Source organism: Malaclemys terrapin, chromosome 6 (assembly GCF_027887155.1).
Source record: "Malaclemys terrapin pileata isolate rMalTer1 chromosome 6, rMalTer1.hap1, whole genome shotgun sequence".
NCBI lineage: Eukaryota > Metazoa > Chordata > Testudines > Emydidae > Malaclemys > Malaclemys terrapin.
In genome coordinates, this window is record NC_071510.1 from 131,723,441 (window position 1) to 131,749,793 (window position 26,353).

General features: G+C 49.8%; 1 protein-coding gene across 1 annotated transcript in view; it reads right to left on the reverse strand.

Moving 5' to 3' along the window:
* Positions 1 to 1,469: 1,469 nt before the first annotated feature.
* The window catches only part of VCP (valosin containing protein), a 31,790-nt gene continuing 6,906 nt past the window's right edge, over positions 1,470 to 26,353 (reverse strand). The window contains exons 2-17 of the mRNA XM_054031816.1: positions 24,242 to 24,353; positions 23,658 to 23,830; positions 19,548 to 19,690; positions 16,797 to 16,927; positions 14,312 to 14,443; positions 13,516 to 13,618; positions 11,423 to 11,556; positions 11,043 to 11,178; positions 8,139 to 8,251; positions 6,629 to 6,793; positions 6,388 to 6,510; positions 5,052 to 5,264; positions 3,869 to 4,177; positions 2,660 to 2,815; positions 2,140 to 2,294; positions 1,470 to 1,769 (exon numbers count right to left, since the gene is read on the reverse strand). Coding sequence (XP_053887791.1) covers positions 1,664 to 1,769; positions 2,140 to 2,294; positions 2,660 to 2,815; positions 3,869 to 4,177; positions 5,052 to 5,264; positions 6,388 to 6,510; positions 6,629 to 6,793; positions 8,139 to 8,251; positions 11,043 to 11,178; positions 11,423 to 11,556; positions 13,516 to 13,618; positions 14,312 to 14,443; positions 16,797 to 16,927; positions 19,548 to 19,690; positions 23,658 to 23,830; positions 24,242 to 24,353 — 2,404 coding nt within the window. The 3' untranslated portion in view covers positions 1,470 to 1,663. The remainder of the gene's footprint in view (positions 1,770 to 2,139; positions 2,295 to 2,659; positions 2,816 to 3,868; positions 4,178 to 5,051; positions 5,265 to 6,387; positions 6,511 to 6,628; positions 6,794 to 8,138; positions 8,252 to 11,042; positions 11,179 to 11,422; positions 11,557 to 13,515; positions 13,619 to 14,311; positions 14,444 to 16,796; positions 16,928 to 19,547; positions 19,691 to 23,657; positions 23,831 to 24,241; positions 24,354 to 26,353) is intronic.

The window sequence follows — 26,353 nt, forward strand, 5'->3', positions numbered from 1 at the left end:
CTAGCTGGACATGGCATCTGCTCATTGTTGGGGTGTCCGTCCCCCCCCCCCCCCAGCACTGAACACCATGGAGTGTAGCCCCATCAGAGGCGGAGCTGAGATTGCAGGAACACAGCTGTCCTACACCCATATTCATTCCTCCTGCATTTCCGCCCCATCACGAACACACCAGAGAACTGTATGACGAGCCCCTTTCCTTTACAGCCAGCTACGCTCCAGCACAACTTGTTCAATAGCTCAGCAAACCACTCCTGAGCCTTGTGCGCTACTGTGGGCATAACTGGGGCAAGAGGGGACTGAACAGGGCAGGTGGCTACTCCTGGGCTCGGTCGCTGTTCAGCATCGTAGGGCGGGTTCACCTCTAGAACTGCAACGACCAAGTGTTCGAGCTCACGGCTGTTTGGCCTGTGACAGTCCCATACCCACACCACAAGCCAGCTGTCCCCAGCCCGAAGCATCAGACTTGTGGAGAAGCAAAGGCTGCTCTCTGTGCCCACAGTAAGAGTAAAGAACTCAAGAACCAGAGCACCGTAGGGGCCACGTCCGTCTCCAGCCCATGGCATGCGCTGGAAGGGGCAGGCGCTCCAGGGCTCTCCCCGGCGAAGGCACTGCAAAGTGAAGCAGCAGGACACATGGGCTTGTCCATCTCCTCGCGCTGCTGAAAGAGGGGAGGACAAGCCCAGCAGAAGGACACCCAAGCCGAAGAAAGGACAGCCCTTCCCGGACATACCAGGGCCTGGCTGGATTTGGTTTCAGGCCAAGGGGAAGGTGGGTCCCTCTGCGAGTGTGAATGGCCCTGCAGCCTGACAAGCGTGGGGCAGCAAGGAAGACGCTGAAGCAGCAGCTCCTTCGTTTCCTGCCCGTGTGCCTGAGATGCTGCATTCCCAGCCCCTTGGCACACAGACACACTGAGCACCCAGCGGGATGCATCGAACCCAGCCAGCTAGCTGGGGGCACGGGCAGTCACATCGACAGCAGGCTGACAGCTCCGAAAGGCTGGCCCATGGGAGCTCAGAGGACGGACAGGGACACTGCTCCGAACACAGGTCCCAGCTGGGACGAGAGCTGCAGCCTCACCCCCACTTTGAGAAGGAACATTCAGCACCTGCCGTTCCCCGGGGGCCACTTTTACTCCGCGGTCACTGGGGTTGGGTTAGAAGCCGCTTGTGAGCAGCCAAGTTTATGTTCCAAACATTCACTACGGCCACGCACAGCTAGATTTTCCCAGCCAAGCCCAGGGAAGGGAGTGAGACGCAGAAGCTGGAGGTGACAGAGCTGGCTACGCCGCAGGCGTGTCACACAAAGGAAGGGCTAGGGCCTGGTTGGAATTTTACGGGAATTTTTTTAGTTTTTTTATTATTTTTGTGGTTTTTATACAGGCTAGCGTTGTACCCTTTGCTAAAGCTGCTGATTCTGCCACAGAAACTAGAACAGAAATTTCTCAGAAATTAAGTCAGTTCCCCTCCTGGTTAATTCACGGTCTGCCTCCCAAACGACACCGGTTTGTAATTTATTGTGTTTGCAACAGACACCCCTGTACAAAGTCTGACGTGCAGCTACACTGTTCTGACTGAGGAATGAAGAAGCCGAGAGTCCATTGAACGTTGGAATTTCCCTGCACAACATGGCCTGGTCTGGAGTTTGGTCCGCAGAGGGCAGCAAGTTAACCATAGAGATCGTCGTCATTGTCTTCGCTGTACACGTTCCCTCCGCTGCCACTGCCTGGGCCTTGGCTCGGGCCAGCGCCACCCTGGTTACCTGACGGGAATCTGCACAGAGCAGAGAAACACCAGTCAAGCTCCGCCCAACGGCCGCCGCCTTCCCCGCCACGCCAGTCCCCGGCTCAGAGACAAACGGAGGAGATTGGGCTCCCCGCTTACATTGCGGAGAAGGGTTTGTTTTTGTTTTTAAACGCAGGCAGAAACAGAGACCTACAGCTCTGGCTTTCCAAGCAAGTCCCACAGCACTTTACAACGTGCCTGCCCCTGCGGTGGACCCAGGTGCTGGTTAACAACATGTGGCTTAGACAGGAATTGAGTGACTGACACTGCTGGGTGAACGGAGAGTTCCCCAAACACTAGGACACAGCTGAAGCTGCTCATACCTTAGGGACCCGCTAACGCCTGCCTCCTGAGTTACCTGAAGCTGCCGAAGCCGCGGCTTTGCTGTAGAGTCTGTGCAAACATCTCGTATTTCCTGATGTCGTTGTCACTGACAGAGCGGCGAGCAAAGCGCATGGCCTCCTCAAAGTGATCCCTGCGGATCTCCGGAACCGGGTCGTCCTCCTCCACCTCCTGCAACGGAGCAGAGACAAAACCACGGCTCACCCTGCACCCAAGGTTCATTGCAAACAGCACTTTGTCTCTAGCCAAGCACCCAAGAGCTCCGCTTTGGTTAATGCTCGGTACAGCCAGCGGGAGTGACTGGAAACTGCAGCAGAGAAGTGACCTCACCCCAGGGAAGGGTCCCCAGGGCAGTGGGAAAGCCTAGCCAAGAGCAAAGCGCCCACCTGCTGTGAAGGGCACTTCATCTGACCACGTTCAGTGCCCTGCTCCATGGCTGGGAAACGCCCACCGCCCTGGGGTGCACGGGGAGATCTGCGCCCGCAGCCTGGAGACAGCCAGGGTCTCTCTAGCGGCACAGACGCAGCCTCACTCACCATGGCAGAAGGGTTGGTCTGCCTCTCGCGCTCTCGCCGGATCTCGTTCTCAATGGACTCGCGAATGGCCAGTTTGCAGGCACGCTGGCAGATCTCGGTCAGGTCAGCTCCCGAAAAGCCGTTGGTCATCTTCGCCAGGAACTCCAGGTCCACATCCTGTGGGGGAATCAGGAAGGCCCATTCTTTACATGTTACACTGTCAGCTAATACCAAGGGGTCATGGGCCCTCGAGGCAACAGACTGCCCTCCTAGAATTAGCCAGTAACGGGAAGATCCTACAGCTCGGCTTTGGGCGAAGGCAGCCCCACCCTCCCCCCTGTGCCCAACCAGAGCCTGGGCAGGCAGTTCCAGGTGCCTCTGTCCTGCTCTCCCCACCAGGAAAGGCAGCTGGACGCAGCACGGCTCCAGGGGTCAGGGCATCACCTGAAGCAACGTTAGGCTGCGTCTAGCAAAGCCCCGAAGTCACAGCGTCAGAACTGCAAAGCCACAGGGGAGTGTGGGAGCCCAGCTCAGCGCCAGAGCACTATGGAAACGCTGCCCTTGGGTAAGGAAGGGCACGGGTCATGTGACTGCCTAGGGACCCATCTGCACCCCGAGAGCAGCAGTGACACCCCCGAGGGCACTGAGAGAAGCAGTGCTTGAGAACCCCATTTGAAGTCCCCCCAAGCTGCTCAGAGCAATACACCATTTCAGTCCTCACCCTCCAGCCAGCCATACCCCACAGGAAAGGTATGCTCTATATCAGGGAATCCAGCCCTTCGCTCCCGGACAGGGCTGCTCTGTTCGGTTTGCCTCCTTGAGGCAGGCACGGTGGCGCCGTTGCCTACAGCCTGAGCTCAGTGAATGGGCTCCATCAATTAACCTTTGTGGCTCTCGCTCCATTTCCCTCTCCCGTTTTGTGTTCACAAGAGAGAACCTGGTTCTCTTGAACCAGCCTCAGCTCGTCCCCTTCCCAGAATGCACTGGGTCAGGCGTTAGAGGTGTTGGGGGAGGGTGGCTGTATTTTAAGGAGCTGCCACTTATACCCAAGGAGTGACTGGCATTCGGACTCCAAACTCCACCCTCCCTCCCCATCCCCCAACGGCAGGGATTGAAGCTCATGTGCTAACAGCAGCAGTCGCCTCTCTGCCATTCCCCTTGCTCCTTTGGGGTCCACTTTCACCAAACCCCAAGAACACCACAGCCTTGGTCAAAGAGCTCGGGCCTTGCCTTGGCAACGGGGGACTTCCTCAGGTTGGCCTTGAGGATGGCGATTCGTGACTTCTCATCAGGCAGGGGGATATAGATGAGCTGATCCAGGCGGCCAGGACGCAGGATGGCCGGGTCAATGATGTCTGGCCTGTTGGTAGCACCGATGATGAAGACGTTCTTCTTGGTGGACATGCCATCCATCTCCGTCAGAATCTGGTTAATGACACGGTCTGCGGCGCCACCACCATCCCCGATGTTCCCACCTCGAGCCTTTGCAATGGAGTCCAGCTCATCAAAGAAGAGCACACAGGGCGCGGCTTGGCGGGCCTGCACAAGGCAAACACACACAGTTCCTTTGTGCACTAACAGCAAGTGCCACGATCACACTAGAATTCACCTGAAGCATCTCCTGGCCTTTGACTGACAAATAAAAGCCCCCTCTCATCATACACGGAGAGGTGCTGGGATGCTGCAGGACCTCAGGGCAGCTTAGACCAGCAGCTCTGGGGCTGTCCCAGATTTACATCACAAATGCTTACGCTCAATGGACCGAGGCGTTTCCCCAAGAACTGGGAGCAACGTGAACTAGCAGAATGTTGGAGACTCCCAGGCCTAGAGAAGTATTCTGGCTGGACTGGCGCTCTTCCTGCATGAGATTTCACTCCCCATTCCCACAGCTAGGCCACACGCTCTGAAAGCAGACTCCCAGGACAAGCATGCAGCTCGGGCAGAGGCTCACATTTCCACCAAGGAACGAGACATTCATGAAGGTGGGTGGCCTCCCTAAGCTGGGTGTATTGCTGGACAAGGCTGAGGACCTTGAAAACAGAGCCGGACAGACTAGCCACCCTTCAGCTACTCTCTGCCTTCTAGAAACCTGCTAATGGAACGTCCCATGTAACAGAGCTCTATGGGGGTGGGGGGTTATCTTTCAACAACCCTGCTTCCCTTCTATTCTGTCCTTACCCTGCACCCATTGCCAGGTATCTCAGGCAGCAGCAAGCCTATTACAGTTATGTGACTCACCCTATTGGGAAGGGTCATTAGTTTTTCTAACACTAGGAAACTGGGGTGTGCTCACGACACAAGGAGGCAACACCTGATCACATGACAAAATCACACTAGCGCTGGGGTCAGCAGGCTAGCTCAGCACAGGTGATGCTCTGGAGATGGGACCGAACATTAAAACCAAGTTGCTTACCTTGTCAAAGATCTCACGCACGTTGGCTTCAGACTCGCCAAACCACATGGTGAGAAGCTCTGGCCCCTTGATGGAGATGAAGTTGGCCTGGCATTCGTTGGCAATGGCTTTAGCCAGCAGTGTCTTACCACAGCCAGGTGGCCCATAAAACAGGACCCCTTTGGATGGAGTCATGCCGAATTTGAGGAATTTGTCTGGGTGCTCCACAGGATACTAGAGCAGGGAGAAATCTAGCATCAGCCCTCAGTGAATAATGAGCCCGACCAAAGGATCACACCTTGACCCCGCCAGCTGGGAGGCCTGAAGCTCCAAAACTCGAAGGGTTCTGCCGGCTAGATTCGAACGCCGTTTTCAAGCCGATGTCAAACGCCATCGGCAACAGTAAGAGCCTCTTTATCCCCAGGCCAGGCACTGCCTGGTTAGCAGCAGGGTCAACTTCCTGCACATTGTGCCTAATCCCCGCCCTGCAGGGACTGCACTGAGAGGGGCCCACTCAGCCAGGGTCACTCTCCTGAGACAGTGATGTCCACCAGGAACTGGACAGACCCACCAATTCTCCAGGGCTAGGGGATGGCCTTTGGTTAACACTAACTTGGGAAGGATTAAAACCAGAGAACAAGAGGGGATAAGAGTCTGCAATTTATATTTCATAAAAGGGCGGAGATGGGTCTTCAGCATCTGCCCTGCAGACAGTGGCCTGCAGCCAAAGGCAGGGGCACGTCAAGACCGCCCTGATCCTGGCATCTCAGGGCTAACAGAGAAGAGCATTTCCAGCGTCTCTTTGTGGGAAAAACTTCACAATCGTAGAAAGCCCTTGATCAAACATGCCACACTCCCTGACGGCGCAGAACCAGCACCTTCTTTCGGCATTTAGTTTCTCGGATACGAAGGTCTTGGCTACACTGAGACCTCAGCAATTTTCCCACTCTTGGTCTCTGAGCAGCCCAGATGACACAAGATCTCCAGTGCCCATCTACAATAGCATTTCCACCACTAGCACCAAGACAAGATCTGCCAAGACCGCTCAGTGTAGACACAACTCAGAACAAGACAGAACAACGCAATGTTCCCCCCAGCATGTGCACAGCCCTCCTGTCTCCCCGTGCACACCACAGTGTTAAAACTGACAGGAAGCAGCATGAAGTTTACAGTCAAGTGTGATGAAATCAGAATCCATGTGAAAATGTTTGGGAAGAGGTGGCCTGTGGGATTAAGATTGATCAGAACCCCTTTTTCGGTAAACATCTCCATTTGCAGCCCACGCTGGCATCTCTCAGTAGTTTTTTTAATTAAGCAATTTAACCGACAGCCAGGAATCGCTCACACCAGCCCTCACCTGCACAAGCTCCTGGAGTTCTCTCTTGACATCTTCTAGACCACCAATATCTTCCCAGGTAACCTGCGGCACCTCCACCACGGTCTCCCGCAGAGCTGAGGGGTTGCTCTGGCTCAGAGCCCACTAGCACCAGGAGAGAAAGGGCGACACATGAATTACATGCGCTATTCACTTGTTCTAAGACAGTAATGAACAGGGAGAGAGACTTGGGCCAGCAGCCAAGTGAGCATTTCTGCATTACCCTGAAGTCATCCATGGTCACGGCTAGTGAATTCATCACTTCAGCATCTATGGTTTCATCCTCCAGGTCGATGAGATCCATCTTCTTCCTGATGGCCTGAAGAGCAGCTTCGGAGCAAAGGGCTGCCAAGTCAGCGCCAACATGGCCGTGGGTCTCATTGGCCACCTGAAAGCAAAGCATCACCCGTGACTTACCAGGACTTGTGCAAACACGTCACACTGGCAGAATCCGGGCCCCACGTTTCTGCCCAAGAGTGCAGCCCGCAAGATAAGCAGTCACCCTGTGGTGACCCTTGATGCTTTGCTGTAAGTTCAGGAGGAGCATACAGCACCCCAGCCGGCAGGCAGGCACAAGCTACGTCTCACAGGGGATCAGAACTAGGAGTAATTCAGTAAGGGGGCAAAATGACAGCCCTGGAGATAGGAGTCCTCTATCCACAGGACCGATCCTGCAATCGCACTGCACCACTTCCCGTACGCACTGCCAAACACTCAGATGACTCAGTCTGTGCTCCGCTCGATTCTTGGCTTCTCAGAAGACTGCCAACTCGGGGACTCTGAAGATATGGTAGCACAACACTCCTCCAACGGGCCTAAGAGCAATTTGTGCATATTGGGGAACAAAACCACAACTCTAAAGAGAAAATGATGGATCTAAATTAGCTGTTCCCACTTGAGAGATCTTGGAGTTGTGGATAGTTCTCTGAAAACATCTGCTCAATGTGCAGCAGCAGTCAGAATGTTGGAACCATTAGGAAAAGGTCAGATAATAAGACAAAAATATCATGATGTCACGATATAAATCAATGGTGTGCGACTACGGGGGGGATACGAGAGAGGTCAGTAAAATCATGACTGGTGTAGAGAAAGTGAATAGGGAAGTGTTATTTACTCCTTCACATAACACAAGCACCAGGGGTCACCCAATGAAATTAACAGGTTTAGCAGGTTTAAAACAAACAAAAGGAAGTATTTCTTCACACAACGCATAGTCAACCTGTGGAACTCCTTGCCAGGGGATGTTGGGAAGGCCACAAGTATAAGTGGGTTCAAAGAAGAATCAGATAAGTTCCTGGAGGATAGGTCCAGCAACTATTAGACAAGATGGTCAGGGATGCAACCCCATGCTCTGGGTGTCCCTAAGCTCAGGTGCTGGGACTGGACAGCAGGGGATGGATCACTCGGTAATTGCCCTGTTCTGTTCATTCCCTCTGAAGCACCTGGCAGTGGCCATAGTTGGAAACAGGATACCGGGCTGGGTCAGACCAATGATCCATCTAATGTGACCATTCATACGTCCTTATGCAGCCACGCCACTTTCGCAAGGCAGTGACTTTTCGTCACAAGCCAGCTGGGTAGAATTAAGGCCAAAGATTCCCTGCTTCTCCAGTTTCCTGCCCTATCAATCCCATGAATAAAATTACATCACCGTAACTGCAACAATTCATCCATCACGTAACTCCTTAATGAGAACACAGATGTGCGGGTACAACAGAAAGCATGCTACCAACCTGCTCCAGGTCAACATCGTCAGCCAGTTTCATGTTCTTCGTGTGGATCTGCAGAATCTCCAGGCGGCCGGTGGCATCAGGGATACCGATATCTACCTCTCTGTCAAAGCGACCTGGGGAGCACAAAACACATCCCTAGCTGCCGAATTCTCTGGAAGTGAGTAAGCTCTGATTACAGCATTCCCCTGCCCGTGGTCCCACTGAAAAGCAAAGTGAGGACTGTCCACGTGTTCCAGGAGGTGCCAGTACTTTGAACTACAGTGATGGATGCTTTAAAAAACCCAAGAGAGATCGGAGAGTGAGGGAGAGATTCAGCCAGTCAGGGCAAGTGAGAGCAGTGGTTTGATTAGAAGTCAGGATTGCTAAATGTAGAGGAGCATTGCTTGGTTCAGTCATTGTTCTAGAGTGATTTACACTTCGGTGAAGGTAAGTCTCCCCCTCACCAGCACTGCTCTGTTTCTGACAGAAGCAGCACCACAGATACGCGGATTCCACGGCCAGGAGGGCCCATTGCAAGCATCTAGTCTGGCCCCCTGTAAGACACAGGCCAGAGACCCGCCCCACAGTAATTCCTAGAACTTTTAGAAGAACTTCCCATCTTTTTTTAAAATGGTCAGAGCTGGAGACTCCATCACAACCCTGGGTAAGTTGTTCCAATGGTTAATTACCATATATACTTGTTCATAAGCCAAATATTTTTGGTAAAAACATGTTGCATCAAAGAGCAGGGGTCGGCTTATAAACGAATCTACAACAAAATTTGATGATTTTAAACTCTATGGAATCATTGAATTGAATATCTAATACAGGGATCAGCAACCTTTGGCCCACGGCCCGCCAGGGTAAGCACCTGGTGGGCTGGTTTGTTTACCTGATGCGTCTGCAGGTTCGGCCAATCACGGCTCCCACTGGCCGCGGTTCGCCGCTCCAGGCCAATGGGGGCAGCAGGAGGTGGTGGCCAGCACATCCCTCGGCTCCCTGTGGCAACAGTTCGCCGTTCCCAGCCAATGGGAGCTGCAGGAAGCGCCACTTCCCGCAGCTCCCATTGGCTGGGAACAGCAAACCGCGGCCACAGGGAGCTGAGGGGCTCCGTGCCTGCAGACGCTCCAAGTAAACAAAACGTCCCGACCCGCCAGCGGCTTACCCTGATGAGCCGGGAACCAAAGTTTTCCAACCCCTGAAATATAGGGTCGGCTTATGAAAGGATCATACAGTTTTTGCTATTTTTACCTATCCATTTTGGAGGGTCGGCTTATAAACAAACGGGTAATGAACGAGTATATACGGTACTCTCACCCTTATTTCCAGTCTGAATTTGTCTGACTTCCACTCACTGGATCACATTAAACCTTCCCTGCTAGATTCCAGAGCCCTTTATTAATTATGTGTTCCCCATTAGATACTTATAGATTGTAATCAAATCACCCCGTAACCTTCTCTTTATTAAGCTCAATAGACTGGACTCTGAGTCTATCACTCTAAGGCAGGTTTTCTAAGTCTTTAATCATTCTCATGGCTCTTCTCTGAACCCTCTGCAATTTACCAACATCCTTCTTGAACTGTGGGCACCAGAACAGGATCACAGGATTCCAGCAGCGCTTGCACCAGTGCCAGATAGAGATGGTAAAGTAACCGCTCTGCTCCTGCTCCAGATTCCCCCGTACACATCCCAGGATCGCATTTGCTCTTTTGGCCAGAGTCACATTGGGAGCTCATGTTCGGCTGATTATCCACCATCACCCCCAAATCTTTTTCAGAGTCACTGCTTCCCAGGATAGAAGTCACCCATCCCATAAATCTGGCCTACATTCTTTGTTTCCAGATGAATATATTTAGCTGCATTAAAACATATATTGTTTGCTTACACCCAGTTTACCAGCATGGCTCCTTTTTCATTTCTACCCATGGATAAAAAAAAATTAATGGAGATATCCTATCCCCTAGAACTGGAAGGGACCTTGAAAGGTCATCGAGTCCAGCCCCCTGCCATTATTAGCAGGACCAAGTACTGATTTTGCCCCAGATCCCTAAGTGGCCCCCTGAAGGATTGAACTCACAACCCTGGGTTTAGCAGGCCAATGCTCAAACCACTGAGCTACCACTCCATAATTAATGGATGCACAGCACAGGTAGGGACTGTTCAAATATTCAGAGGCAGATTTAAATCTCTCTCATGACTTTCTAGAATGCCTATCACTGTAGCATCTAAGCTATGTATGAAGGGTGTTACAGTGCCGAACATGAAAGAGCCCCGATCCCTGACTGCTACTACTGCAATAAAAATTAACAGTCACATGCAAAAATGTAAACATGCCACAACTGCAGTGTCACCATAACTGTGCACTCAGATGGCTAGTTGTGCATTTAGCTGGCCATTTGCCCATGCAAGTTCCACCAATCTGCAGCTGCAACCTGGCAGTAACTGCTCGTGCAAATTGGACATTCATTCTTGGCCTAAAGTCTTGAAAATTCACTGGACATGTCTCAACACTTAAATTTAATGTAGGACAATTTGGGGCTTACTACAAGTTAAGGGACGAAGCTGTCTGAAGTGACCAGCTAGAAGAGGTGGTCTTTAAAGCACCCTCAAGGTTGCCAGTCGAGTTTTGTTTAATAGTAAATGGCCACTTCAGACAGGGGCTTGCCTTAGCGCAGGAGTGACCATTATTATAGCATTTGGCAATTTCTGCCGTTTTTAACCCTGCGGCACAGCGTGTGATACCAGCTGGTGGAAGCCAGAAATGAGTTTCCTGTGAGCTCTGAAGAGATGAGTCAGCAAGTTGTTAATCAGACCTACAAAGTTATCGGGCACATGCTAATGTCTAATCAATCATTTCACAGCCCTAACCCAGGAACACTCAAAGCACTGGATGCACCACCAAAACGGCAGCGAAGCTCAGTTACCAAATCGCCTGAGTGCAGGGTCAATGCTGTTGGGTCTGTTGGTAGCTGCCATAACAATCACATGTGCTCTCTGCTTCAGGCCGTCCATCAGAGTCAGCAGCTGAGACACTATGCGACGTTCCACCTCTCCGTGCGTCTACAGAGAGAGAACAGCAGATCAGCAAGAGACCCCACAGAAGCAGGTCGGCAACGTCAGTGAAATCCTCAAGCTCTAAGGAAACCTGCTGTTCTGTGCCAGCCCCAGTCTTTGGATTCTTCCCAATTCAGACTGAAACCCAAGCACTAGGCTAGCGTGACGCATCTACGCTGCTTCTGCACTACACTCAAGTCCTGGTGCTAAAACTGCCCATGGGAATGCCGGCGCGGGACTCCTTGTTTACCTTCTCTCTCTTTGGAGCAATGGCATCCAGTTCATCGATGAAGATGATGGCAGGCGCATTTTTTTCAGCTTCCTCAAAAGCTTTCCTGAGATTGCTCTCAGACTCACCAGCCAGCTTGCTCATGATCTCAGGACCTGGAAAACAGCAGCAAGATGACAGGCTTTGGGGAAGCCACGAGTAACCAACAGGACCTGTGACTGAGGTGCTCATTACTCAGAGCAAAAACGTTACATTTCTACCTGCAAAGCAATGTGTCCTTTTAAACAGACCCGGGAACGGTCAGGGCTGGGATTACTCGCCGAATCCACAGCAGCAGCAAAGCTGCTTTTGAACACCAGCCTAGAGACAGGGCCGGCTCAGACTTTTTTGCCGCCCCAAGCGGCGAAGGGAAAAAAAAAAAAAAAAAAAAAAGCCACTTCATTCCTCAGTGGCAATTTGGCGGTGGGTCCTCCCCTCTGAGAGGGACTGAGGGACCCACCGCCGAAGACCCAGACGTGCTCCTTCTTCCCATTGGCCGCCCCAAGGACCTGCTTCGTTCGCTGGTGCTTGGAGCCGGCCCTGCCTAGAGTCTCCAAACCAGCTATCTACAGTCATAGTTGGAATAACTGAGCCATCTTATCTTCACTTCTACTCAACCTAGTTCTCTCTTGAGGACTCATCATATCACGGCAAATTGCTGGAGTCAGTTCTGACTTGAAAGAGACGCAACCAAATTACATGGTAAAGAATTTAGGGAAAGTCAAATACTACAGTTGCCTTTTGTTTGTGTGGTTTGCAGTGCACAGATAACACAAGCCAGCTTTCCAGACTAGCCCCTCTGCAGACAGTCTGAAGAGACTTCAGCAGGGACAGACCTTGTGTAAGCATGTGAATTCCAGAAAGAAGAAAAGTACTCCCCTGGAGGGGCTAAGAGATCTCCTACAACCGGCAAACAATGACAAGTGTTACTGACTCACTCTATTAAGGTTCTTTTCTATTGCACCCACCTCTGTGGCAATGGAACCCCAGGACTGAATGTTCTTTACAGTATCTGAGGGGAGTTGACCGCCATGACAGAGCCAGTGCTCACGTAGGCTTCCCCATGCAGCTCTGTGCTGCACCCAGATCCTGCCCTACGGCAGTCTGGGGACTCCCATTCAAAGACTAGGCCATTACCTACTATGCAATTATTCTGGGATGCAATGGGAGCTCAAGCCTCTAGAGGAAGAGCTAGTGCATTACCCACAATGTCCTCCAGCCTGGGGTCGCTCTAAAGATACTGAGCTTGCCAACTCCAGACACTGGTCACTCTTACACTGCACCGTCCATTTGCTGCTTTCACCCTCCCAGGACACAGATCGATGCAATCTGACCAAAATCGAAAGAAAAAGCAGTTCCTAAGCATGTCTCCTCAGTCCCCGAGTGCGGCAGAAGGCCGAGCAAACAGAAAAACGTGATAGTAACCTGGCCATTGCTGGCTAGATCAGATACTCCCCAGGTCACTCTGACCCAGCCCTTTGGGGATCCCATGAAGGGGTTAATAAGGAATTTTGACCCTTTTGTTAGATTGTAAGACTCACATTACAGCCCTTGGGAAAGTTCCTTCCAGCTGATATGAAGTGAAGCAAGAACAGCTCTCTCCTGCACTGGTAGGGAGCTCCCCATACCAAGAATGACCATAGAGGGCTCCACTCCAGGCCAGCTAGGTAGCATTACCCATTCATGAATGAAATATGCTGGCAGAGGCTGACGCTCTCTGCTGATGTATTTTCTAGCCAGATGTGTCAACCCGCAACCTCCACACTCCCTACCAGCCCCTCAGCAGATGAAAGCATCGATGTCCTAGATCTGAACACACCTTTGCACCGCTTCTTGTCCATGAGGAGACTGTAGTTTACTCCATGCTGACACTAGAGGGGTGTCTCAAGGATGGGCTCCAAATGGCCCAGAGGTAGGCTTGAAACAGGTCAGGAAAGACTTAAAAACGAGGTGGCTCCGCTCAGCTGAGGGTATTTTACCAACAGCATTGATGCCTTCTGTCCCCCTGAGCTGGATGCACCTTTCAAACGAGTGCTTAAAGTAGATTTGGTGCAGAAGGAATTCATGCAACTTACCATTGATCAGGAAGAAGAAAGCTCCAGTTTCGTTAGCCACTGCACGTGCAATCAGGGTCTTACCGGTACCAGGAGGGCCATACAGCAGGATTCCACGGGGAGGCTGAGGACAAGGAGGAGGGCCTTTGTTAGTATGTTAATTTTAAATGTCGACGTATATTCCTAATGAACCTGAAGAGAATCTGAAGAGTGCATTCACTCCAAAGCTCTGATGCAAGTTCAGGCAGCAACAATCCGTCTTATCAACACCGTTAACGTCTTTCTGCAGTACACAGAACCGAGAACTATCCAATAGGTGGCAGGGCTGTTCCAAAGCGAGGCTCTGCTCTTCACATCACTGTCTCTCCAGGGACAAGCACTGTGCAATAGACCACGGCTTCTAGCTTTTCACTCCGCACCCACCAGTGGTGGCCTGAACACCTAAGGTAGCTTCCTAGGCCAGCAATGGGACTCAGGTGGTCAGCAAGGAAGGTCACAGGTTACTTCCCCCCCAGCACCAAGCACACTCCCAAATTCTTGCTGGACCAAGAAGGAAGATCCCAGCAGAGCTTCAGACACTGGGCTAGGCTGTTCATGCTCTCTGTATGTGTGTATATATATCTCCTCAATATATGTTCCATTCTATATGCATCCGAAGAAGTGGGCTGTAGTCCATGAAAGCTTATGCTCTAATACATTTGTTAGTCTCTAAGGTGCCACAAGTACTCCTGTTCTTTTTGCGGATACAGACTAACATGGCTGCTACTCTGAAACCTGGGCTAGGCTGATCATTCATTTGGAACTTGCAGACCCTTACCTTCACACCTATGGCCTTGAAAAGCGCAGGATGTCTGAGCGGAAGCTCCACCATCTCCTTGATCTGGGCCAGCTGCTTCCGGCAGCCTCCAATGTCATCATAGCCCACTTCATTCAGGGACTCTTCCTCATCCTGCCAACAGGGGAAGTCATTAGTGCACAAGGGAAACAAGAGACTTAGTTCAACACTCTCCTCAGCCAAGCAGGACCTGGGAGACCTCAGGTGCTGGAGAAAGCAGTGGGGTCCCCACAGGACTTGTAAGTTTCTTTTCCTCCAACTGGATTATGGAAGGGCACAGGCCACTGGCCGTAGCACAAAATGGGGAACCAGTTCTAATGGATTTGCCTGTGATCTTGGGCTGGTCACAGCGTTAATCTCCTCAGATGTAAAATGGTGAGATGCTGAGAGGGGCAATGTTTGTAACTCCCTCTAGAGAACAAAGAGGGTATGTCACTGCTAAGTAGTATTCATCTTAAGCTATAATCATGGCGTGATCACAAACCTAGCTTCTTGAGTAAGCTACCTAACTGTGCAGTGGAGACCGCTGACCAACAGCCTGTGATGTGGCTACACAGAACCAGCTGAGGAGCTCCAGCAAATTTAGAAGTGAAATTTGAATGTTTTTAAAATACCTCCCGCCACCCAGCAGCTGCTAGGGAGCAGGGATGCTGCCAGGGTCTCTCGTCCCTTTCAATGTCCTTCCCAGAATTAGATCCATATGCGAGTACTTTGCCTCCTACCACATACAATACATTTCAGGCTTGTGAGGGAGTTGGTTCGCATCAAGCAACAGACTATGATGCTAGCCCCAAAGACTATTCTAGCTCTTATACCACGTCCATCACTGTGGTATCCAAATGCCTTGGTATCACCGCACCTGATGTGTCACTACACGAAGAGCTTATCACCAACTAGCAAACCTGGACTATTTACAGTAAGTTCCTACATGACATCAAGGACCATTTATGGGAGCGTCTCCTCTCGTGGCACAGTTCAGAGCTGAGCGGCTCTGGCACAAGCTAAAGGCCTGGCTGAAGATCCACAGTTTATTGGCTGAGTGAAGTGACACCCAACACTCAGCTCAACGGCACTTCTCTGTCTGACACTTGAAGAACATGTCCAATCTCACGAACGTTCTAGGCACCAGTGGGAAGGAAGGTAAAGACACCGAACTCTGCAGAAAGTTCAAAGCCAGCTCTAGCTAATACTATCAGTGTAACATTCAAACCCCACAACGTTAGTGGCAGGATTTCAGGTCTCGTGGCTGTTCAGACACCTGTACTCAGCGATAGTTATTTACAGTAATGGGAATGGTTTCCAGCAGATAGCTAGGTGAGTGGCTGCAGACACGATCAGCTGTAGGGGCTCACACTCTAGATTCTCCTACATAAGACTTCAAAGGCACCTGCGCCTAATGAAAGGTAGGGCCCATACGCCTAGTACCTTCAGTGCGTCCTACCCTAAATGCAGAATGGCCAAGACTTTCAAGAGGAACTAGTGCTTTGAAATGTCTCCAATTTTGGATGCCCAACCCAAGACACCGTATAGTGGGGCCTGATCTACAGGAAGTACCCTCCAAAAACCAGCCCCCTTTAGGTATCCCAGATTGGGCACGCAAAAAAAAAAATCACTAGATACTTTTGGAAGTCTTTTCTAATGTCCACATTCACTCCTTTCCCTGACAGGAAAAGAGTTGAGTTTGGTCAGCCACATCACATACATTATCTGCTACAGACCATAGGAACTGCAGGAGCAGTGGGTGAGGTAACCTCTTTGATTGGACCAGCTTCTGTTGGTAAATGAGACAAGCTTTTGAGCTACACAGAGATCTTCATCAGGTCTGGGAAAGAGACTCAAGCCTGGTCTACACTGGGAAGTTAAGTAGGAATAACTGCGTGAAAAATCCACACCCCTAAGCAATGCAATTAAACCAACCTAACCCCTAGTGTAGACAGTACTAGATCGACAGGACAATTCTCTTATCAACCTAGCTACTGCCTCTCGGGGACATGGATTACCTACGCTGACACGAGAACCCCTCATAGGTGGTGTCTGCACTGAAGTGTGCAGCATTTTAAGTGTAGACAAGCCCAAAGAGTGTCACAGCTAAATAAAGGTGGAACAAATTGTTTAGCATAAGTAATTAACGTATGTTGCAAGAGACCATTCAAGGTGAAGTGGTCTGTTAACACCTCTGCAGCCATAGGACAAAACAAGCGGGTTAGTGGGTTACAGACTGTTGTCCTAAGCCAGAAATCCAGTGTCTATTAAAGCCATGATTTGTAGTGTCTAGCAAAGTTATGAACGTAAGCTTCCAGAGCAGAGACCATTGTCCGACAGTGGTTAATATTAGATGCTCCAAAGGGAAGTGTGAAATCTGCACAGCAAGCCCAAAATCCGGAGACAGACAGAGACCCCCCAGAAATAGAGTCTCTTCTGCAAAAAGGACACTGGGGGAGAAACCAGGTGCTGGAGCTCAGCTTACCTCTCGTTTGATGGGCTCCCCTTCACAATGGATCACTGTATCTGGAGCCACGATACAGTAAGGGCTTGGGTCTGTCTCCACCACTTTGAACTCCACAGCACGCATCCCTCCACGCACAAGGAAGATGTCACCTGGAAGAACCATCACGTTTCAATGACCTGCAGTTCCCAGAGCACGCACAAATCAGGGTGCAAACAGCATCATGCTTGCTCTCAAAGTGAGTGATTACAGATCCCCAATACAGGCCGCCTGGCCTTCCCACAGTATAGCACCCCCTTCCTCTCGGATCTGCAATTCCTGTGCCACTGCAGATCTGAGAGGAAGGGGGCGCTATACTGGGAATCAGACCCAGAAAGAAAGTCAGCCAAACTGACTGGCTAGTAGTGGAATGAGAGAAAGCCCAACTCCAAAACTACAATGCAGTGGCCAGAAGAAACCAATTCAATGCGCCCCATCCTCAATGCATAGTAACTAAATTCCTTCTGGCTGTCAGTTTCACTTGGAGAGGAAGAGGGGAGGAAAGGAAGGTCACTCCAACCAAGGCTCCCTCTCATTTTTTCTCCCTGCAAGCAAAACAAGTGGCTGCCAGAGTTCAAGTTTCAAACGTGGGAGTGCAGCCTACCCACTCATCTCCTCCTGTCTCTCCTCTCACTTTCCCTTCCTCTCCGCATCTTCACTCCATGGGAGTTTGAGAGAAAGTATGGTACCTAGACGGCCTTCCCCTCCCACCACCAAGCTGTCAGCACTGGCCAGGGGAGGGGGGACTCTTTGCCAGCAGCACCAGAAGCAGCCAGGGGAAGTGGGAAGCTCTGGATCCCAGAGCAGGACAATTCCCCATACAAAAGGCACTTAGCTCTGTGCAGTGCCTACCACAGGGGTGAAAACCTGACTGGCCAGATCCTTTAGTTTGACATATTCCCTTCTCTGATCCCTTGGCTTGATTAGAAGATGAGAAGGGACCACTGGGATCATCTAGTCCGGCGGGTCTCAAACTTCATTGCACTATGACCCCCTGCTGACAACAAAACTTGCTACACGAGCCCAGGAGCCAGGACTGAAGCCTGAGCCTGCCCGACCTGCTGCCCCGGGCGGAGAAGGGGAAAAGCCCAAGCCCCAGCCCCAGCCCCACCACCCTGGGTGGGGGGAAGGGGGCAAAGCCCAAGGGCTTCAGACCCAGGTGTGGGGGCCTGTAACTTGAGCCCTGCCACCCAGGGCTGAAGACCTCGGGCTTCGGCCTTGGGCAGTGCAGCTCGGGCTTCAGCCCTAGATGCGGGAAGGAGGGAGAAGGGTGTGGCTGGGTTTCAGCTTTGGCCCTGGGCCACAGTAAGTCTAACGCCAGCCCTGGCGACCCCATTTGGGGTCCCGACCCACAGTTTGAGAACCGCTGATCTAGTCTGACCTCCTTTATAATATCAGCCTTAAGACTTCCCTGAATTAATTCATGTTTGGGCTAAAGCAGAGCTTTTAGAAAAACATCCAGCCTTGATTTAAAAACTGCTAGTCGTGGAGAATCCACCACCACCCTTGGTCAGTTGTTCCAATGGTTAATTCCCCTCACGGTTAAACGTGTATACCTTATTTCTAGTCTGAATTGGTTTGGCTTCAACCTCCAGCCATTGGCTCTTGTTCTGCCTGTCTGCTAGATTGAAGAGCCATCAATTATCAAGTTTCTGTTCCCCAGGAAGGTACTTCCCTGTTTATCCATCCCAGGATCCCATGAACCCTTTTCACCAGCGTTGCACTAGGAGTTGATGTTCAGCTGATTATCCACCAGAAACTCCAATTCTTTTGCACAACTACTGCTTTCCAGGAAAGAGTCCCCCATCCTGCAAGTCTGGCCTGTGTTCTTTGTTCTTCGACATACAACTTCAGATTTGGTCATACTGAAACGCTTACTGTTTGCTAATGCCCAGCTTCCCAAGAGACCCAGATCACTCTGTAGCACTGACCTGCCCTCTTCATTATTTACTACTCTCCCAACCACTGTGTCATCTGCAAACTTTATCAGGGATCACTTGATGTTTTTCATCAATGACCTGGGAGAAGTGTTAAATAGTGTGCAGCCAAGAACCAGTTGCTGCGGGACCCACTACAAACACACCAAGTCAATTACGATCCCCTATTTACAATTTCATTGAGACCTGTCAGTTAACCAGTTTTTAATCCATTTCGTGTGTACCATGTTGACTTTATATCATTCTAGTTTCTTAATCAAAATGTTGTGAAGTACAAAATCAAAGAAGCTAACAATATTGTGTCAACACCGTTACCTTTATCAAACCACCCTGTAATCCCATTAAAAAAAAAAAAAGTTAGTCTAACAAGATTCTCCCCAGCCTCACCCCAGCCTTTTATGATCCTCTCTTGCACGTGCACCAAAAGCAATTGTAGAGCCACACAAACCCTGTGACTAGAGGACCATTACGCTGCTCTGCGCCAGCCAGCAGCTGGCAATTTACTGGCTCCTCAGTGGTGGAAGTGAGACCAGGCACAGTAGGACTGGAGGTACGTCTACACTGCAAACAACAACCCACAGCTGGAACCGCGCCTTAGCCTGGGCCAGCCGTGAGTGTCTAACTGCAGTGTAGACATACTCTTAGTCACAAAAACACCAGTCAGACTCAAGCTACCCTAATGCCATGTACAGATCCAGGCAAGTTTCTGCAGCTCTTCTCCTTATGATCAGTCTCCTTACAAAGTGTGTCACAATCTTTCATCTTTCCCCCTGATTTTAGGGGTAGGTGTCATTACCTTTTCTGATTGGTCTATATGCTTCCAGGAAGTATGGTTTGAGGTAGACCTCAAACAGATTCCCTGTGATCCCTTCCACTGTGTCATCAATCGGTAACACATGTATGCGTTTGCCATACTTCACATCTGGGCAGGGCTGGATGCTGAAACACAAGCAGATTCCAGTAAGCTACAACACATTTCATTCTTATACACAGGGCCTGGAAAGGCAGGCACAAAATACAGGGACTCCCAATGCCAGGATGAAAAGCCCAGGGTGCATCCACCCTGCTCTATGAGTATGTGAAGAGCTCCCCTGACACCCATACTAGAGCTTGTCCTTCACTCTGCTCATTTTCCTCTGTTCCTCTCCACCCTTCCCACCATGACTGCTGGAAAAGAGAGCTGCTTCCCAAACCTGGTTCTTTCAGAGCCTCCTTCCCAAGCAGCAGAGTGAAGTGGACAAGTATCCAGCCACCACCCCAGTTACTACCTAGTGCATTCTTGTAAGGCCTAAAGCCTTCATCTGCAGCCAGATTGTAAGGCCTAAGCCTAAGGCCGTCGTCTGCAGCCAGATTAAAAGAGCGGCCGAGTGGCAGCCATTAGCGGAGAAGCAGGAAGTCACATCCTCACATCCCATCTACATTACATTAAAACACTGTCAGATCGGGCTGTGAAGAAGGAGACCCCGTCCTAATGGCCCCACTATCACCAGATACAGAAACACATCTTAAGATGGCTAAAGAACACATAGTTTGATAGCATCTGTCTGGCAAGAAATCACTTATCAATGGTTGTGGTTGTGAAATCCCCATTTCTTTATTGTTTTGTCATGATGGTCCCCACTTCCCTATTGTTTACCTGTCTGGTCTCTGTCTGGTTCTTTAATTGTTTCTGTCTGCTGTATAATTAATTTTGCTAGGTGTAAGTTAATTAGGGTAGTGGGATAGAATTGGTCAGAGAATTATGTTACAATATGTTAGCATTGGTTAGACTGGTTAAGGTATAGCTACGCAGGACTCAAGTTTCACTATATAAACTGGGGTCCAAGGAGACCGGCTGGGAAGAGAAGAAGAAGAAGAAGAAGAAGATCTCACCCCCAAGACTCAGCCTAAGATCAGAGCTGTTAAGAATCCTCTGCACGACAGTGATGTGCAGCAACTAGGACCCAGATGAGACCAGCCTTGCCTGGTTGACAGGGAAAGTCCACCTGCGTGATCAGGATTGGGGAGCATGGCATTGTGTGCTTAATGTGTATTCTGCAATAAACAGTGGATTGGGATATTACTGTGTAAGGCTCTTTCACTGGTAAAAGGTCCTGCATACCTGCAGAAGTAGCATACACCGGAGCCCTACGGATTGGGAAAGGGTGTGGGTGCTTACATTGACCAGGTTAGTTACACCCTGAGCCCTAAGACTTGGGTAAGGGCAGGTGCTTTTCGCCTGGAGCCCTACGGACTGGGAAAAGGTGGGGTGCCCTAATGTGGGCAGGTAACATTCTGGGCAGCTGGAAGACTCAATGGCTACTTTTTATTTTAACAAGCAGCTGCTGCTGGCAAGGCTATAAAGAGGGCAGAGAAAATCCCTCTCTTCCTGACCTCAACACCAGAAAACTGAGCTCCTGCTGCTAATAACTTTGGCGAAAGCTTCTGAGCAGCTGTGAAACGAAGATCTCACTAGAATCAGCAAGTGACAAGAGACTTGTCAATTTCACTTAGAGGAAGCTTGCACCTACAGTGTGTCCTACTGTTCACCTGAGTGTTTTCAAGCCCTGCTTTGCACAGCACCTTTTATACACCATGTTAGCAAATGCTGTACAGAGAAGGAATTAAGTTGAAGAGTAAAGGAAGAGACCAAGTGGCCCAGAGGGAGGAGGAATTCAGAGACCAAGAATGAAGGTGTGATAAAGACATGAATCAGGATTTCAGCAGAGGCAAGGCCACAGTAAGAAATGCAACAGGAAATTACAGGCAAAGGAGATAAGCAAGGAAAAGTCTGAGGCCAAGGAGAATTCAGAGATTTCTGGCCTCTGGGACCAAGTTAAGACAAGTGATTGTGGATTTGGAATGAAATCTCAAGAGGTGGCACCGGACAGAGACCTAGGCAGAGATAAATGGACTAAAGGAGAGATGATTAGCTGCTGAGAGACCGACGATTCAGAAAAGATTATTTGAAATTTTAGGAGGTAAGAGATGAATGATCTATGGGAGGAGCTACTGGGTTATGAGGAATAGTCATGTCATAAGTAATTGTTACAGCTGTAAACATCAGCTATGTAGTCTACTTAATACCCTTACGAACCCATCTTTACTTTCAATCCAGTATCATAGCTCCACAGCCTGACAGCTCAGATGTCACCTTTTCCCATGTGCTGTTCAAAGCATGCCACTTTGGGGTACTTCATTAGAAAGTACCTCAGTCCTCTGCAAAGGTACCAAAAAATATATTTTGCAGAGTCTGAAGAACAAGTAGTTTCACACATACAGAATGGGAAGAGACTGTCTAGGAAGGAGTACGGCAGAAAGGGATCTAGGGGTTATAGTGGACCACAAGCTAAATATGAGTCAACAGTGTGATGCTGTTGCAAAAAAAAGCAAACGTGATTCTGAGATGTATTAGCAGGTGTGTTGTGAGCAAGACACGAGAAGTCATTCTTCCGCTCTACTCTGCTCTGTTAGGCCTCAGCTAGAGTCTTGTGTCCAGTTCTGGGCACCGCATTTCAAGAAAGATGTGGAGAAATTGGAGAGGGTCCAGAGAAGAGCAACAAGAATGATGAAATGTCTTGAGAACATGACCTATGAAGGAAGGCTGAAAGAACTGGGTTTGTTTAGTTTGGAAAAGAGAAGACTGAGCGGGGACATGATAGCAGTGTTCAGGTATCTAAAAGGGTGTCATAAGGAGGAGGGAGAAAACTTGTTCACTTTAGCCTCTAAGGATAGAACAAGAAGCAATGGGCTTAAACTGCAGCAAGGGAGGTCTAGGTTGGACATTAGGAAAAAGTTCCTAACTGTCAGGGTGGTTAAACACTGGAACAAATTGCCTAGGGAGGTTGTGGAATCTCCGTCTCTGGAGATATTTAAGAGCAGGTTAGATAAATGTCTATCAGGGATGGTCTAGACAGTATTTGGTCCTGCCATGAGGGCAGGGGACTGGACTCGATGACCTCTCGAGGTCCCTTCCAGTCCTAGAATCCATGAATCTAGATCTCACTCCTGAAAATCCTGTGCAAGGAACAGGAGCCTCAGATGTCCACCCAACATTTGAGGAGTGCTGGATTAGGAGCCAACTCAGTTGCTGCAGCAGCAGCTTGCCCTCCACAACTTGTGCACACAAAAGGACATTGCTGTGATTTAGAGCCATTTACAGGTTTTCCCTCTGTTAAGTAATCTAGTTCATCTCCCTCAAGTCAATGCAAGACTGTTCCCTATGATGCATGTTATAGTTCTAGCTCACTCTACTTTTTAGAAGTCTCAAGCAGCAGGACTCCCACAACACGTTTGCATGAGTTGCTAACTCCTCAGATTAAAATGGAATTTTCATTTTTCATTGCTTATGCTATTTGATTGTTTCACTTTTCACGCAGCTTTGACAATGAAAACAGATTAGTCACTTTTACTTTTGTTTCCAAACAATATCAACTTCTGCTTCTCATGCAAAAGTTCAATGCCTAAGCTACAGACACTATGGGGAAACACAATATCCCTTTTCACTGAAATGACCATTACCATGTCTACTAATAGTCAGATTGTGAAAAGATATAGGCTTAAACTATGCAACAGTTAAATGTAACATTTAGGGAGAAGAGAGATTGTGGGGTGGGATTTTCAAAGACAGCTAAGAGATTTAGAGATGGAACTTGTGCTCCTAAATCACCTGAGCTCTTTTGAAAACCCCTTTTGTAGTCCACAGAACAGTCCCCCTGTATCGGTCTTAGGAATAGTCATATAGCTAGCAGCACACTTTAGACTCCAGCTACAGGCCATTCTCTTTTAAAAGGCACCGCTTCTCAGAACTACCCTGAAAGGTAACTGAACACTTGCTACAATCCCCATCTCCATTACTGACTGAATTAGTTCAGAACCAGCTAAACAAATCCAGGAAGATACACCAAGCTAGCAAAGCAGACCTCACCTGATCACATCACCAAGGCGCACTCTCAGGTTGTTACGAACAACCCTATTCATGCGAATCTTCTCATCTGAGCAGGTATCATCTGACAGGACAATGCAGACTGCTTCTCGCCTCTTCTTTCCTTTTAGCAGAACTGTGTCTCCTCTGAACAGCTGCAATTCATCCATTTTTGCCTGTGAACAGTGACAGAATTAGACCATGCATTTGACAAGGCCAGAATGTAAGTGTTTGGAAGACAGCAACCTGACCCCCAAGTGCTACACCCTGGTAATAGTAGTGTTGAGTGAGCCATGAAGAGACATGGGATCCCACAATTGCCTATCCTGGGGCAAGGCCAAGGCCTCCTGCTTGAACACTAGCCTCGTTAGAGAACCATGATAATTGCTCAGAAGTCTTACAGGCAAGAGACCTATAAGAAACCATTTTCACCCATCACAGCCCATTTGCTGTTTCCTCATGGCTTTCTATATAACCTTTACATTCTTGTAGCATGTTCAACAATGGTCTAATACCGAGCTTCAGGGTAAAGGACACTGAAAGTTTGCATATTAAGTACACAGTTCTTAACTTTAATTGAGACACACCTGGGAGAGCGATACAACACTGTTGTCCTCATTGATGGCTTCATCGACAATTAACCGATTGGGTCTGTTCTTCTGCTTTAGAATTGCGGTAGATAAGTCGTCCGCTTTAGAACTGGAAAGAAACAGAACTGCTGAGTCTGGGTAATGCTGCTCCCCCCCTTCCGGGCAAACCCTGCTTTGGTCTCCATTGTCTACACACATTAAAAACTTCCTTGGCTACCTTCTCTTTTACAAACTACACCTGTCTGAGAGACAAAATACAATTATCTTCTTGAGTGCAACTGGTTCAGTTCTACACGGAGAGCAAAGTGAGAGGGCAGAATTAAGTTCTGTAAGAAAGTGATTTTGGCTAACACGGGAGCCTTTGAAGATATTTATGAAAGACAGGACAATGGAGATGTTCCTGGAATGGCTCTTGCCTAAAAACAAAGACACAATAGCAAGACAATCACCAGCACTCATATGCAAATTGTGGGCTTAACAATCCCATAGAAATGTCCAGGAGGGTGGAATCTATTTGGTCACAAATCCCAGACCACACACAAGGAGTTTTTTAATTGAAGTGAAGACAGATTTACCATTGAAATAAACTGACATTGGAGGCCAGGGCATCAGCAGTTGTGAGACAGAGCAAGGAGTTACAGGGCAACGTTACAGTTCCCCAATTCAAACGAGTTTAGCCCACTGAGGTCCGTCAGGTAAAACTAACAAACCTAAATACATGTTTATGAATAGTTTTAAGCAGGGGTGGGCAAACTACAGCCCGCGGGCTGGATCCGGCCCACCAGCCGTTTTAAGCCGGCCCCCTGAGCTCCCACTGGGGAGCAGGGTCTGGGGCCGCTCTATGCAGCTTCTGCGGCATGGCCCCCTCCGGCTCCTACGTGTAGGGGCAGCCAGTGGGCTCCGCGCTGCACGCTGCCCCCACAGCTCCCATTAGCCTGGAACTGCAGCCAATGGGAGCTACAGGGGCAGTGCCTGTAGACGGGGCAGCGTGCAGAGCTGCCTGGCTGCGCCTCCGCCAGAGAAGGGACATGCCGCTGCTTCCGGGAGCCACTTGAGGTAAGCGCTGCCTGGAGCCTGCCCCCCTGAGCCATGCCCCAACTGCCTGCCCCAGCCCTGATCCGCCCTCCAAATCCCTCAATCCCAGCCTGGAGCACCCTCCTTCACCCCAAACCCCTCATCCCCAGTGCCACCCCCGAGCCCACACCCCCAGCTAGAGCCTGCACCCCAACCCCCTGTCCTGATCCCCCTCCCACCCTCCAAACCCCTCAGTCCCAGCCCAGAGCACTCTCCTACACCCCAAACTCCTCATCCATAGCCCCATCCCAGAGCCCACACCCCCCTCCCCAGCCCGGAGCCCCCTCCCACACCCTGACCTCCTCATTTCTGGCCCCACCCAAGCCAGAACCCGCACCCCAACTTTGTGAGCATTCATGGCCTGCCATACAACTTCTATTCTGAGATGTGGCCCTCAGGCCAAAAACTTTGCCCACTCCTAGTTCTAAGTGTCCATGAAAACAGTTTTGTTTGGACGTAAACATTTCCCTGCAGCATTCAAACACCGAACATTGCAGCTTTCTGCTAGTACCCACCAAGAAATGAAACTGAAAGTTTATTTTCATTGCCCAAACTGAGTAAACTGAAGAGCAAAAAATGCTGAAGAGGTACATTTTTAAAGTGCTTTTTAAGTATGAATTTGAACCAAGTGATCATTTAAGAGCTTGCAGAAGTTGCAAGCTGTTCTGGTACAGCATCAGCAGAGCATTTTAACTGCTCCCTTCTTAACGGCTGCCTGGCACAAGTGGACAGTTTAGAGATACCATATGGGAGTGATGAATATTAAGAGCAGGTAGGTTTGGTTCCAACAAAGAGGCAACTCTTCACTTTCTCCTTAGTAATATGCCAGTGTTAACACAGGTGGGAGCAGAGGGGTTCCACTGGACAACACTGATGGTTGCACAATTAGGCTGTTACTCCTTTGGGGGCAACAAACAACAGTTTTAAGAGATCAAACCTTGGGGGAGGTGGCGAGCAGAGCAAGCGGGTGCAGTGTTCTGCATTAACATTCCCAGGGAACGTTGCCTACAGATGATCAATTGCTTTGTTTTGCAT